Source organism: Eretmochelys imbricata, chromosome 8 (genome assembly GCF_965152235.1).
Source record: "Eretmochelys imbricata isolate rEreImb1 chromosome 8, rEreImb1.hap1, whole genome shotgun sequence".
Classification (NCBI taxonomy): Eukaryota; Metazoa; Chordata; order Testudines; family Cheloniidae; genus Eretmochelys; species Eretmochelys imbricata.
In genome coordinates, this window is record NC_135579.1 from 63,208,712 (window position 1) to 63,223,104 (window position 14,393).

The 14,393-nt window shown below is 42.3% G+C and overlaps 1 protein-coding gene across 3 annotated transcripts in view; it reads right to left on the bottom strand.

The window, feature by feature from the left end:
- The window catches only part of KCNT2 (potassium sodium-activated channel subfamily T member 2), a 293,358-nt gene that overhangs the window by 15,568 nt on the left and 263,397 nt on the right, over nt 1–14,393 (bottom strand). For 2 of the 3 annotated variants that reach the window (XM_077824101.1, XM_077824100.1), the window contains 2 exons: nt 14,207–14,290; nt 12,413–12,541 (listed from right to left, as the gene is read on the bottom strand). In XM_077824101.1, the coding sequence (XP_077680227.1) occupies nt 12,413–12,541; nt 14,207–14,290 (213 nt within the window). Of the gene's footprint in view, nt 1–609; nt 631–12,412; nt 12,542–14,206; nt 14,291–14,393 lie in introns of all 3 variants that reach the window. The other variant, XM_077824102.1, reaches the window with a different exon arrangement.

Consider the following 14,393-nt stretch of genomic DNA (forward strand, 5'->3'; position numbering starts at 1 on the left):
TGAAGAAAGACTTATCCGCTTCCTCACTGAATGCCTTTTTATATGCTCTTAATTGCTCAAAATGTGCAGGCCTTTAGCAGGGATAATTTGCTGAAGTATGGAAGATTCATATAGACATAACTCTCTGACTGAAAGATTTTAACAAGCACGCTGTTTAATACACCACAGAAAAAAGAAAGATGACAATAGGAAAGCTATGTTTTTCTCATGCACTGTTGTAGGCCAGTCCCTGGATATTAGAGACACAAGGTGGCTGAGGCAATATCTTTTAATGGACAACTTCTGTTGGTGAGAGAGACAAGCTTTCGAGTTAATGCTTTTGTGCATAAGTATATTTCAAATACCTATAATTTGACATAATGTTTATGACTTTTATGGAAATGCTTGTTCATTTGCATAGAAGACTGTTCCAATATGTAATTATAGGAGAGCCTTTGCACATGTTAAGGGAAATGACACTAGTATGAGACCCTCAATTGCCCTGAACTGCTCTAACATTCTAATTTCACACATTGATTCTAAGCTCATTCGTCCTCTCTCCATAACTGGTCAGGGTTACTTTCACTGGGGTCAACACTGCGGAAACGGAGACAAATAACAAACACTTACTTGTGAAGCCATTTCTCGTGACTGACAAAGGGAGGAAAAAAGAAAACAAACACAATTTAAACAACATTGGGCAAACAGGAACAAACACGAACCATTGAACAGCAATCACAGATAATAAATATGGGCTGATGCTTGCTTTATTCTGAATGGAATTTTGGATTAAATTAAAGTTCTGTCATTTGAACAGATCACTTAATGACTGTGCATACATTATGCTTTTTAATCTGACTCACGGGAAATTTATCTGATGAAACTATCAATATATCCTGCATTAAATCATAATAATTTTAATAACACAGAAGTGAAATGAAGTACGGACTGTAATGCAAAAGGTTGAAGGGGGAAGTAGTATTCAACTCACTAGTAATGTTCATTTTTCTTGTATTTGCTACTGGCAGCAATCATTACCTCAAGTTTACCAAAAGCTAATGCTCCTATCTCATACAGACTGTATTTGTATAAATATGCGTGTTTAGCTCCTTGCTAGGTAACATCATTATATCATCACATCCCTTTTCTCTTAAAAAACAAAATGTAGTTCTGGTAGTTCTTTAGGAAAGAACATACTTTTTGCATGTCAAAAATTTTGTATATAAAACATTTTTGCTGTCTAAGAACAGGAATATTACTTGGCAAACTGAACAATTTAACAGAATCTCTATCATAACACATAATGATTGTTGTATGGCGGGGACCATAATATCATGTTGGCAAACTGAATGAAGGAGACATTTATCACACAAATGTTTATCAGGCTATTTATCTGATGTTTAATTCTATCTAATTTACAAAGATCTTAAACAGCATTGGTCCTTAGACTGATTCATTATTGTTTGTTACGAGATTCAGAAGTTATCTTTAATTGTAGTGTAGTGTTGTATAACTATATAGTTTTAGAATTATATTCCTGGTCCACATATTTTTATCCAAGCAGAATTGTTCAATTTTTTTCCATAGATATTGTCATCTGCACATTGAATTTAACAATTACTATTTTGCTAACTTTTCCATCATTTTAACTCTTTCTGGGAAAGCAACAGCAGAAACATAGGGGAAGGGGAAAAGGGAAAGAGTAGAACAAATAATGATAGAATCATAGAACATCAGGGTTGGAAGGGACCTCAGGAGGTCATCTAGTCCAACCCCCTGCTCAAATCAGGACCGATCCCCAACTAAATCATCCCAGCCAGGGCTTTGTCAAGCCTGACCTTAAAAACTTCTAGGGAAGGAGATTCCACCACCTCCCTAGGTAACGCATTCCAGTGTTTCACCACTCTCATAGTGAAAAAGGTTTTCCTAATATCCAACCTAAATCTCCCCCACTGCAACTTGAGACCATTACTCCTTGTTCTGTCATCTGCTACCACTGAGAACAGTCTAGAGCCATCCTCTTTGGAACCGCCTTTCAGGTAGTTGAAAGCAGCTATCAAATCCCCCCTCATTCTTCTCTTCTGAAGACTAAACATCCCCAGTTCCCTCAGCATCTCCTCATAAGTCATGTGTTCCAGTCCCCTAATCATTTTTGTTGCCCTCCGCTGGACTCTTTCCAATTTTTCCACATCCTTCTTGTAGTGTGAGGCCCAAAACTGGACACAGTACTCCAGATGAGGCCTCACCAATGTCTAATAGAGGAGAATGATCATGTCCCTCGATCTGCTGGCAATGCCCCTACTTATACATCCCAAAATGCCATTGGCCTTCTTGGCAACAAGGGCACACTGTTGACTCATATCCAACTTCTCGTCCACTGTAACCCCTAGGTCCTTTTCTGCAGAACTGCTGCTGAGCCATTCGGGCCCTAGTCTGTAGCGGTGCATTGGATTCTTCCATCCTAAGTGCAGGACTCTGCACTTGTCCTTGTTGAACCTCATCAGATTTCTTTTGGCCCAATCCTCCAATTTGTCTAAGTCCCTCTGTATCCTATCCCTACCCTCCAATGTATCTACCACTCCTCCCAGGTTAGTGTCCTCTGTAAACTTGCTGAGGGAGCAATCCACACCATCCTCCAGATCATTTATGAAGATATTGAACAAAACCGGCCCCAGGACCGACCCCTGGGGCACTCCACTTGATACCGGCTGCCAACTAGACATGGAGCCATTGATCACTACCCGTTGAGCCTGACAATCTAGCCAGCTTTCTATCCACCTTAGTCCATTCATCCAGCCCATACTTCTTTAACTTCCTGGCAAGAATACTGTGGGAGACCGTGTCAAAAGCTTTGCTAAAGTCAAGGAACAACACGTCCACTGCTTTCCCTTCATCCACAGAGCCAGTTATCTCGTCATAGAAGGCAATTAGATTAGTCAGGCATGACTTGCCCTTGGTGAATCCATGCTGACTGTTCCTGATCACTTTCCTCTCCTCTAAGTGCTTCAGAATTGATTCCTTGAGGACCTGCTCCATGATTTTTCCAGGGACTGAGGTGAGGCTGACCGGCCTGTAGTTCCCAGAATCCTCCTCCTTCCCTTTTTTAAAGATGGGCACTACATTAGCCTTTTTCCAGTCATCTGGGACCTCCTCTGATCGCCATGAGTTTTCAAAGATAATGGCCAATGGATCTGCAGTCACATCCGCCAACTCCTTTAGCACTCTCGGATGCAAAGCATCTGGCCCCATGGACTTGTGCTCGTCCAGCTTTTCTAAATAGTCCCAAACCACTTCTTTCTCCACAGAGGGCTGGTAACCTCCTCCCCATGCTGTGCTGCCCAGTGCAGTAGTCTGGGAGCTGACTCTGTTCATGAAGACAGAGGCAAAAAAAGCATTGAGTACATTAGCTTTTTCCACATCCTCTGTCACTAGGTTGCCTCCCTCATTCAGTAAGGGGCCCACACTTTCATTGACTTTCTTCTTGTTGCTAACATACCTGAAGAAACCCTTCTTGTTACTCTTAACATCTCTTGCTAGCTGCACTCCAGGTGTGATTTGGCCTTCCTGATTTCACTCCTGCAAGCCCGAGCAATATTTTTATACTCATCCCTGGTCATTTGTCCAATCTTCCACTTCTTGTAAGCTTCTTTTTTGTATTTAAGAGCAGCAAGGATTTCACTATTAAGCCAAGCTGGTCGCCTGCCATATTTACTATTCTTTCTACACATTGGGATGGTTTTGTCCCTGTAACCTCACTAAGGATTCTTTAAAATACAGCCACCTCTCCTGGACTCCTTTCCCCCTCATGTTATTCTCCCAGGGGATCTTGCCCATCAGTTCCCTGAGGGAGTCAAAGTCTGCTTTTCTGAAGTCCAGGGTCTGTATTCTGCTGCTCTCCTTTCTTCCTTGTGTTAGGATCCTGAACTCGACCATTTCATGGTCACTGCCTCCCAGGTTCCCATCCACTTTTGCTTCCCTTACTAATTCTTCCTGGTTTGTGAGCAGCAGATCAAAAAGAGCTGTACCCCTCGTTGGTTCCTCCAGCACTTGCACCAGGAAATTGTCCCCTACATTTTCCAAAAACTTCCTGGATTTCCTGTGCACCGCTGTATTGCTCTCCCAGCAGATGTCAGGGTGATTGAAGTCTCCCATGAGAACCAGGGCCTGCAATCTAGTAACATCAGCGAGTTGCCGGAATAAAGCCTCGTCCACCTCATCCCCCTGGTTTGGTGGTCTATAGTAGACTCCCACCACGACATCACCCTTGTTGCTCACACTTCTAAACTTAATCCAGAGACTTTCAGGTTTTTCTGCAGTTTCATACTTTGAGCTCTGAGCAGTCATACTGCTCTTGCATACAGTGCAACTCCCTCACCTTTTCTGCCCTTCCTGAACAGCTTATATCCATCCATGACAGTACTCCAGTCATGTGAGTTATCCCACCAAGTCTCTGTTATTCCAATCACATCATAATTCCTTGACTGTGCCAAGACTTCCAGTTCTCCCTGTTTGTTTCCCAGGCTTAGTGCATTTGTATATAGGCAGTTGAGGTAACCTGCTGATCGCCCCTCTTTCTCAGTATGAGGCAGGAGCCCTCCCCTCTCATGCGCTCCTGCTCATGCCTCCTCCCAGTAGCCCACTTCCCCACTTACCTCAGGGCTTTGGTCTCCTTCCCCCCGGTGAACCTAGTTTAAAGCCCCCCTCACTAGGTTAGCCACCCTGCTTGCGAAAATGCTCTTCCCTCTCTTTGTTAGGTGGAGCCCGTCTCTGCCTAGCACTCCTTCTTGGAACACCGTCCCATGGTCAAAGAATCCAAAGCCTTCTCTCCGACACCACCTGCGTAGCCATTCGTTGACTTCCACAACTCGATGGTCTCTACCCAGGTCTTTTCCTTCCATGGGGAGGATGGACGAGAACACCACTTGCACCTCAAACTCCTTTATCCTTCTTCCCAGAGCCACGTAGTCCGCAGTGATCCGCTCAAGGTCTATACATCTCTACAATAGGTCTTAATCTCAAATTTATCAAAAGCTATTGCTCCTAAATTCATTTCACAGCTGCCTCTCCTTTACACAGATGCTGCTTCCTAGCTAGATAATAGGAAAGGGTTCAGCCTTTTGTTTGCTGATTTCACATGCACTTTTGAAAGCATACATGTGAGAAGGCTGCTGAGGCTGAATTCTTCACAATAGGTTTGGTGATTTGGCTACAACCGTTACTGATCTCAGTAATCAGTCACTATCAGAATTTTACTGTTTTTAATTGACTGTCATATGTTACATTAGTTTTAGCATACCTTTAGTTGTACATATGTGGCACCATAATACCCTGTGCTCAGTTGTTGTGAATTCTTCTGTTCTTATGACTTCTACCATGATTTTGCTTTTAAGAGTTCAGTGGAGTAGGAAAGGATGATGTGTCCTCTGTTTTGTAAAACCTTGATTGATTTTTCTCATGTCAGCAATAATACTGCCTATGTTTTTCCCCAAGAGATGATTTTGATAGATGGTACCACTGATGCTGAGCTGAGAAGAATACACTACAAATACTGTAGAAGTACAGTTGACTAGTTCAAGTATGGTTGGAAAGTAAAAGGAATCTGGAGAGCTAGTGTCAAGGTTCCTCCCCCACTCTGAACTCTAGGGTACAGATGTCAGGACCTGCATGAAAAACCTCCTAAGCTTATCTTTACCAGCTTAGGTCAAAACTTCCCCAAGGTACAAAATATTCCACCCTTTGTCCTTGGATTGGCCGCTACCACCACCAAACTAATACTGGTTACTGGGGAAGAGCTGTTTGGACACTTCTTCCCCCCTAAAATACTTCCCAAAACCTTGCACCCCCTTTCTGGACAAGGTTTGGTAAAAAGCCTCACCAATTTGCCTAGGTGACTACAGACCCTTGGATCTTAAGAACAATGAACAATCCTTCCAACACTTGCACCCCCCCCTTTCCAGGGAAATGTTGGATAAAAAGCCTCACCAATTTGCATAGGTGACCACAGACCCAAACCCTTGGATCTGAGAACAATGAAAAAGCATTCAGTTTTCTTACAAGAAGACTATTTCTATTTACTTCTATTTCTATTAAAAAAGAAATCCCCCCCTGTAAAATCAGGATGGTAGATACCTTACAGGGTAATTAGATTCAAAACATAGAGAACCCCTCTAGGCAAAACCTTAAGTTACAAAAAAGATACAGACAGAAATAGTTATTCTATTCAGCACAATTCTTTTCTCAGCCATTTAAAGAAATCATAATCTAACACATACCTAGCTAGCTTACTTACTAAAAGTTCTAAGACTCGATTCCTGGTCTATCCCCAGCAGAAACAGCATATAGACAGACACACAGACCCTTTGTTTCTCTCCCTCCTCCCAGCTTTTGAAAGTATCTTGTCTCCTCATTGGTCATTTTGGTCAGGTGCCAGTGAGGTTATCTTTAGCTTCTTAACCCTTTACAGGTGAGAGATTTTTTTTTTTCTGGCCAGGAGGGATTTTAAAAGGGTTTACCCTTCCCTTTATATTTATGACACCTAGTGACAGTCCAAAAGGAGAGGCTGCAGCAAGCTTTATTTTCTGCAGACATCTTTCATGTCATTGAACTTTTATTTCATTTCAGAATGGAAATCCTCAAGCTCCCAAGAAAAATTTCTCACTTCACAGTGCATTAGAAATCTACTTTAAGAATTTACTTAATGATTTGCATTTTGTGAACATATGTATGTTTTTTCAAGGAGGTGGATTGGAGATGGAATGAATTGGTTGTGCTGTAGAATCAGGTAGATTGTGTCCTAGAAAGAGCAGTTTTACAGACAAAGAGAAGCTGACATACTGCATTTTACTTTAAAGCTAAACTCCCATGGAGCTGTCTTTAATCCATTGTTCAAGATATTCAGCCTTCAGGGATGAGACTGATATTTACTTAAAATCAAAAGCCTTTTTTAGGGAGGAGTATACTGATCAGTGGAACTGGAGTAAGCTTAACCTGCATCCAGTTTTATTCTTTGTGAATGAAATGTGGTGGCAGCACCAGAGTTGAGCTCTCGGCAGTGGAGCAGCTGGCCGTGTGAGCCATAGAACTCTATCTGAAGCCCCTCGGAGCCCTGGATTTTGCAGATACAAAACCTAGCCCAGTGATGGATCTGCTGAAAGGAGGCATTCCAGCTGTACACAGACCTGGTCACGCACGAGGACAATGTCAAGGTTTCTTCCCCACTCTGAACTCTAGGGTACAGATGTGGGGACTTGCATAAAAAAAAACCCTAAACTTATTCTTACCAGCTTAGGGTAAAAACTTCCCCAAGATACAAACTTTGCTTGTCCTTGAACCCTATGCTGCCACCACCAAGCGTGTTAAACAAAGAACAGGGAAAGTGCCCACTTAGAGAGGTCTTCCCCCAAGCTCTACACCCCCTTTCCTGGGGAAGGCTTGATAAAAATCCTCACCAATTTGTACTGATGAACACAGACCCAAACCCTTGGATCTTAAGAACAATGAAAAATCAATCAGGTTCTTAAAAGAAGAATTTTAATTAAAGAAAAGATAAAAGAAGCACCTCTGTAAAATTAGGATGGTAAATACCTTACAGGGTAATCAGATTCAAAACATAGAGAATCCCTCTAGGCAAAACCTTAAGTTACAAAAAGACACAAACAGGAATATACATTCCATTCAGCACAGCATATTTTACCAGCCATTAAACAAAAGGAAATCTAATGCATTTCTAGCTAGATTACTTACTAACTTAACAGAGTTTCTGAGACTGCATTCCTGATCTGTTCCCGGCAAAAGCATCACACAGACAGACAAACTCTTTGTCCCCCCACCCCCCCTCCAGCTTTGAAAGTATTTTGTCTCCTCTTTGGTCATTTTGGTCAGGTGCCAGCGAGGTTCTTAGCTTCTTAACCCTTTACAGGTGAAAGGGTTCTGCCTCTGGCCAGGAGGAATTTTATAGCACTGTATACAGGAAGGAGGTTACCCTTCCCTTTATTTTTATGACAAAAACCTAGCCCAGCGACGGATCTGGTGAAAGGAGGCATTCCAGCTGTACACAGACCTGGTCACGCACGAGGACAAGAGCAGCAGGAAAGTAAAATGGTTACTCTACTTTACTGGGGAGCAAGACAGAGAGGTCTGCACTATGCTGAAGCTCACCACTGCTTTAAGTCTCTCAGCAGTCCTAGGAGTCCTGTGGAACTATTGCTCCTTGAAGCAGAATGGAACTGTGGAGTGATGCAAATTTTTCAAAATCCAAAGGCTAGACCCTGGTATTACATGTGGTGACACTGGCAGGCCAAGTACCAGCTCATGCCCAGGTCCCCATGTCTCAAATGGACATTAACAAATACTTAGGTAGAATCTGTCTGGATCACTTGTATTAGAATTATAAGAATGTGCTTAGTGTTTAGACTATTAAATGCTCGTGCAGTAATATTACTTGTAACATTTGTGTTCATAGTGTAATATTTGAGTAGTCCTATTCTGAGCCTCGGTGACCGTTTGAATGGCCTTATAGCAGAGGGACATTAATTAGTGTGAAGAGCAGCTCTTCTACAGAAATTGTTACACACCTCCTGAGAGAGGAGACCCAAGGCAGACAGCATGGATTTTTACAGCTGGAAACACCATAAATCTGGGTTGAAGAACCATCAACAATAGGATTTAAGAGTCTTATTGTTCTGCTCTCCTCCCTCTGAAGATGAGTCATGGAAGTGGACTTTTCCCATCAGCTCAGTATGCAGCTCAGAGCACATGGCAGGAGAAGGATAAAAACTCTGAATCAAAATAACTAGGTATCTTCATGATGCTTGGACTTGGAGGAGATGGGGAGCAGGAAGGTGTTTCCAGGCATAAACAAGAGATCCCCAGCTGCTTGGCCCCGGTTAGTCCTAAAGGTTAAATAGAACTTGCTGATTATAGAAGCCTAGATTATATTTTGAAACTGCAGATTGTAACTCCTTAGGGTGTCTGCTTGCTTTTACCTTGTAAATAAGTCTCTAATTTCCTTTTCCTATCTAATAAATCTTCATCTACAATAGGATCTCAGAGTTACAAACACCAGAGTTACGATCTGACCAGTCAACCACAAACCTCATTTGGAACTGGAAGTAGGCAATTGAGAAGCAGCAGAGACCCTTCCACGTCCACATAGCCACTGAATAATGGTAAGGTGGAATCAGTTGTGAGAACAGCAAAGACACTGTTACACAAGGCTGCTTCCTCTGGGTCAGACCTCTTGTTAGCATTTTTGGCACACAGGAGTACCTCATCACAAGGGTGCCAAAACAGTCCAGTGCAGGCACTGGTGGGACACGCAACCAGTGGGACACGCAACCAAAACACTGCTACTGATGAGAGGAGACCTGTTGCAGCCAGAAGGATGGAGATACTGCAGAGAGCAGATAGCCAGCAATCAGGGAAAGGAGGCACAACAGGACTATGACAGGTCAGCCAAGGACCTAATGGCCCTGGTGTCTCTCACACCTGTGAGAATCCAACCATGCAAGAGACACCAGAAGATGTGGACTAAAGGAGTTGTGAGGGGTAGGGTGGCACTCAGGTTATACAGGGTGACTGCACAAGAGGGACAAGTGATCTGAAGGAACAGGAGGCATGATCCAGCAGAGACAACACTCAGAGAGCCTACAGAGAGAGAGTGATCATTACAGAACACACAGACATGGAACCATCCAGAGGCTAACCCCACAGGCAAGGAGGAAACTCCACAGAAAGATAGTTTAGTAGACTCACAGACAGGTGACAGGGAGACAGAGGGATCATTCCCAGTGTGATTACCTGTTGAGGAGACCAACCTATCCCAAAAGCTAAGTAACCAGCTGAGTCTGTGGTAAAATTGAGACTCCAACTTGGCTACATAATAGCAACTTCTAGCTAGGGACATCGGGTGGCGGGGAGGAGAGAGTCTGGGTGTCAATTATTTTGTTTTTAATGTGTATATTAAAGTGCTTGTAAAATAAGGAAGGGCCAGCATTACCTGGGGGCGGAGGGATAGCTCAGTGGTTTGAGCATTGGCCTGCTAAACCTAGGGTGCTGAGTTCAATCCTTGAGGGGGCCATTTAGGGATCTGGGTCAAAAATTGGGGATTGGTCCTGTTTGAGCAGGGTGTTGGGCTAGATTTCCTGAGGTCCTTTCCTTCAACCCTGATAATCTATGATTCTGGGGGGGGACTGCTATTGACAGGACACGAGTAGAACAGGGCGTGCAGGGAGTCAGGCTGTAAGCAACTCTGCTACGTGGACAGAACAGTGCACTGGGCTTAATTAAGTTTCACTTACTCAACTTAGCCCATATTCAGCTTCACCTTTTGTGATTTAAACAAGCAGTGAAGCTAGGGCAGCAGCAAAGAAAAGAGAAGTCTTTGTTTAAGATTGCAAAATATCCATCCCACCATACTAATAGATCCAAACTCTTTTAGCCAGCTGTCTTTGGTATATAGTCAGCTTTTCTGGTTTCCCAGTTGGTACTCCTGGGTAGATAGTCAATTGTTTCTCTGTTTTTAGATGAGACAGATATTTTTGATAGCAGTGGAAGAATTAAGATGAATTAATCTTTATATACATGGAAAAACTGAGGTGGAGATGAAGAAGGTCAGAAACTGCTGTAAAAAAGGTGCTCAGTGGTCAGCTTTGCAGCAATGGCTCTTCCCTCCCCGCCCCACCAGAATGTGCATAAAGGTACGAAACCTGGGTGGGGCAAGACTCTCTGTCTACGCAACAAGGAAGTCGCCACCCACCCTCCCTCCCTTAGTGGAAGCGAATGGCAGGCTGGGTTAGGACCTGCTGTGGGCATTACGCAAGTCACCCCTTTTAAAGGGGGGCTGGGAAGGAATTTTTCCCACGTCACCACAATTGGCTTCGGTGGAGTGTGTGTTTTTTCACCTTCCCCACAGCAGGTGTGAGAATGGACCTTTTCTGGTGAATAGAAAAGGTGGTAGGCCATATGTCGCAACTTATTTTGTAAGGTTGGGTGGATGTTCAGTGCAGGTACTCCATAGGGAGGGTAGCCAGTGACCAGATAAATGGCCTGGTAAAGGACTTAAAAGGAGGAATTGGATAAAGGAACAGAATGGGGAAGGGGGTTCAGGGACTCCTATGATTGGTATAGCAGGGAGCCAACTCCCCCCCACCCATTCTCATAGCCCTCCTTAACCCTCTTACGAGGCTGGTGGATGGTAAGGTCCAAGCCATGGGTCCACTGGGGGACCTGGATGGAATCAAAGTGGGCTGATGAAAGCCCCAGATCATTGATTTGAATAAGTATGGATTTGCCTGCACTGTACACTTTATCTGCTGGGTAGTCCCAGACATCTATATAATAAAATTGCAGCTCGATTAAAACCCATAACTAGTCTCCTATCCTTCTTGCGGTATACCCAGACAATAGAGAGCCACATGATTCTAGGCCAAGGTGTTCATACAGCAGTAATGCCCCTGGTAAGCTGAGTGCTATACATAGAAATTAAAGAGCTGTTGTGGTTTCAGATTGGTCCTCTATTGCCTAATGTCTTGTAACTGGAGGTTACTTTGTGGTGCGTATTAGCTTTCAGTTTATTGGATTCTTTCATTATTGCTGTAGAAAAGCTATTGACAAGGATTCAATTCTGCAAGGTGCTCAGCAGCCTCAGCTCTCATCACCTCTGAGAGCTGCTCAGCACTTTTCCAGATTAAACTCTTGATGTGCCCAAAGCCACTGGTTTGGACTAAAAAGTGAAAAGGAGAGGAAAAGCTGTTAACATGAAGTGCCACAACACCCTTAATTGTGGAACCACAACAACAGATACTGTATACTAAATTGAATGAATAGTTGCAATAAAGCTCAAAGACTTAAATAAACCTGGGAGCACTGCATTGGAGTCTTAATATGGCAACACTTCGAGGTCATTACTCTTTCTAGTATAAAACCCTGCTTGTAAAAGTCTACATCTGGGCAACAGAAAATACTGCTGGGGAATATCTATTATACTAGTGATTCTAGAATTCCTGTAGCAATAGCTGGACTCATGTGGCCAGAATTTTCAAACTTGGAAGACCCTACCCCCTCCCACTCCCAAACTTTGCTGCTGCAGGGGAGGCGCGGAGCCAGGTAGGGAACCTGCTGGCCCCGGCAAACAGGCCCCCCCCAGCACCAGTGGGCGTCCTGGGCCGCGCGCCACTGCCCATTTCCCCCCTGCACCATCTGCTGCTACATGAAAAGAATAAATTTACTATTGAGTGGCATGATTGCTTGAAACAGTACAGTAGGTTATACCTGTGGTATTGTATTACATTCCATCTTTAATTAAAAAATATTTAGTAGCGTCAATAATACTGTATGACCTCTCTAACTGTGTATAGTCATTGCACTATCTTAATGTATTACTATGTGGTTTGGGTTATCCACACTAGAAATTGGTATATTAAAGCAGGCAAACCTCAGATGTTGTAAGCTTTTGGGATTCAGTTCTATAGATTCCAATAGGAATATCTCCTGTTGAAGAACAAAGTTTCTGATATAGTCTGGCATATGTCCTAATCCATAGATCATCTTCTGTGATTTTCATCTGGAAAAATAATAGCAGAAAGTAAGGTTCCAATTCTATAATGTTTTGCTCTTTCCTTCCTAAGGGACTTTCCCAAGCAAATGCCTTGGTATTTTGGAAGGGAGCTTCACTCATACAGTTTTAAAATTATTTGAAAATTCTTTTACTGACTGTCTAATATCCATGTTAAGTGTTGGAGTAAAATAAAAGTAAAATGGCTGACAGAACAAATAAGGAGTTATGGAGAGATTGAGGAGCATAAAGAGTAATTTGAGTTGAGGAGAGGTACGTGGCATTAGGAGAAGTGTATCTATTTTACTTGTCTCAGCAACCAGAATGTTAGAAAGGTCAAAGTAGCACTATTAAGCGTGAATGTCATGTGAAATGAATTTGAAAATTCTTCCACATCTTCCATGACTACTATGGTAGTCTTACTTAAAAAGTTAGGACATTTGAGATACAACCAGTGTGATCCAATTTAAGACACTGTACATCAGCTTGCATCCTGTTATAATGGTTGACTAGCTGGTGGGAAAAAATGTTAAATATTTAAAATAATAGATGTAACTTTTTAAACAAACGTATTAAAGCACTGTTAAGCCAGGGGATGCCTTCCATTTCCAAGTGCCCAGTCTTGTAAACTCTTTCTTACATGACTAATCCTGTGGAAGTCAGCGGGGACCATTCATATAAAGAAGGGATTGCAGAACTGGTGCCCGGAAAGCCTGATACAAAGCCCAGTGGAGAGATTCTTCTTGACGTCAGTGGTCTTTGGATCATGACCTTATCCTCTGAAATAGGACTATCACACTGCCAATATTGAACTTATTGAGCAATATCGCTGCTCCTGATAGTAAGCTCAGAATCTGCAAGTTCACTTCAGCTTATTCATGCTGTGAAACGTCTTTCACATTTGAGACTACTGGACTGAATAGAATACATTATTTACATGACACCTGTGCCAGTGAATGCCATTTTCTTTTCCTTTTAAAACTATCAGATCCCTTTCTACAAATCTTTCATTGTTGGTTGAGATAACAGCACTCATCCAAGGAAGCTGCTGTGTTACTCATGAATATTGATTCAAGAATGCTGAAGTATATAATAACAAATAACTATGATAACGCCTCTAATTTCCTAGGAGCAGGAAATACAGTATGTGAAACTCAACTAACTTTTGCTTTCTATCTTTATCTGATATTTAGGGCTCAGTTCTGCCCTGATTTTACCACCAGTGCAAACTCATTTGAAGTGAGTGGGGTAGCACAGGATAAAGTCCTAGCCACATTTAGCCTTTACATAGCTAATAACTTTCATTAATAGGTACTTTCATATTCTTTAAATTCAGTTTAAGAGTTTGTTACTCCATACAAAAGTAATATAGACAACCTATGGAGTTTTTTTCAAAAGCTTTATTTAAATTCCAAACACTGGTATAACATCTGCAGTTTTTTTCTGCCTTATTTTTTCTTTACATATCTTTTTAAGTTTCTTTTGTTTTGCAGGTAAGAAAAGTAGTGAAGTTTTCTACCTATTTTACTGAACTCCTACTCTGAAGATAAAGAAAATAACTGCCTTCATAGGACTCTCATGAGAGAAACCACAGTTCGAAAAGAGCAGTGGTATTGTGTGGAGGGTACAGAACCTTATATGGCACCATTTAATCATCTTAAAAAAAAAACTTACAGAACAAAGAAACCCAGATCCTGGTGTGGTATCTAGTCCCAGCAGAAGTCTTGTGATAGAGATCATATAATCCTTCACAAATGACTGCAAGATTAGAAAAAGAGAGAGAGAAAAAGTTTAAGTGCACAGATGAGCAGGTGATTACAAGGTCAGCAGCACCATGTGTGAATTCTGAACGAAAATATTT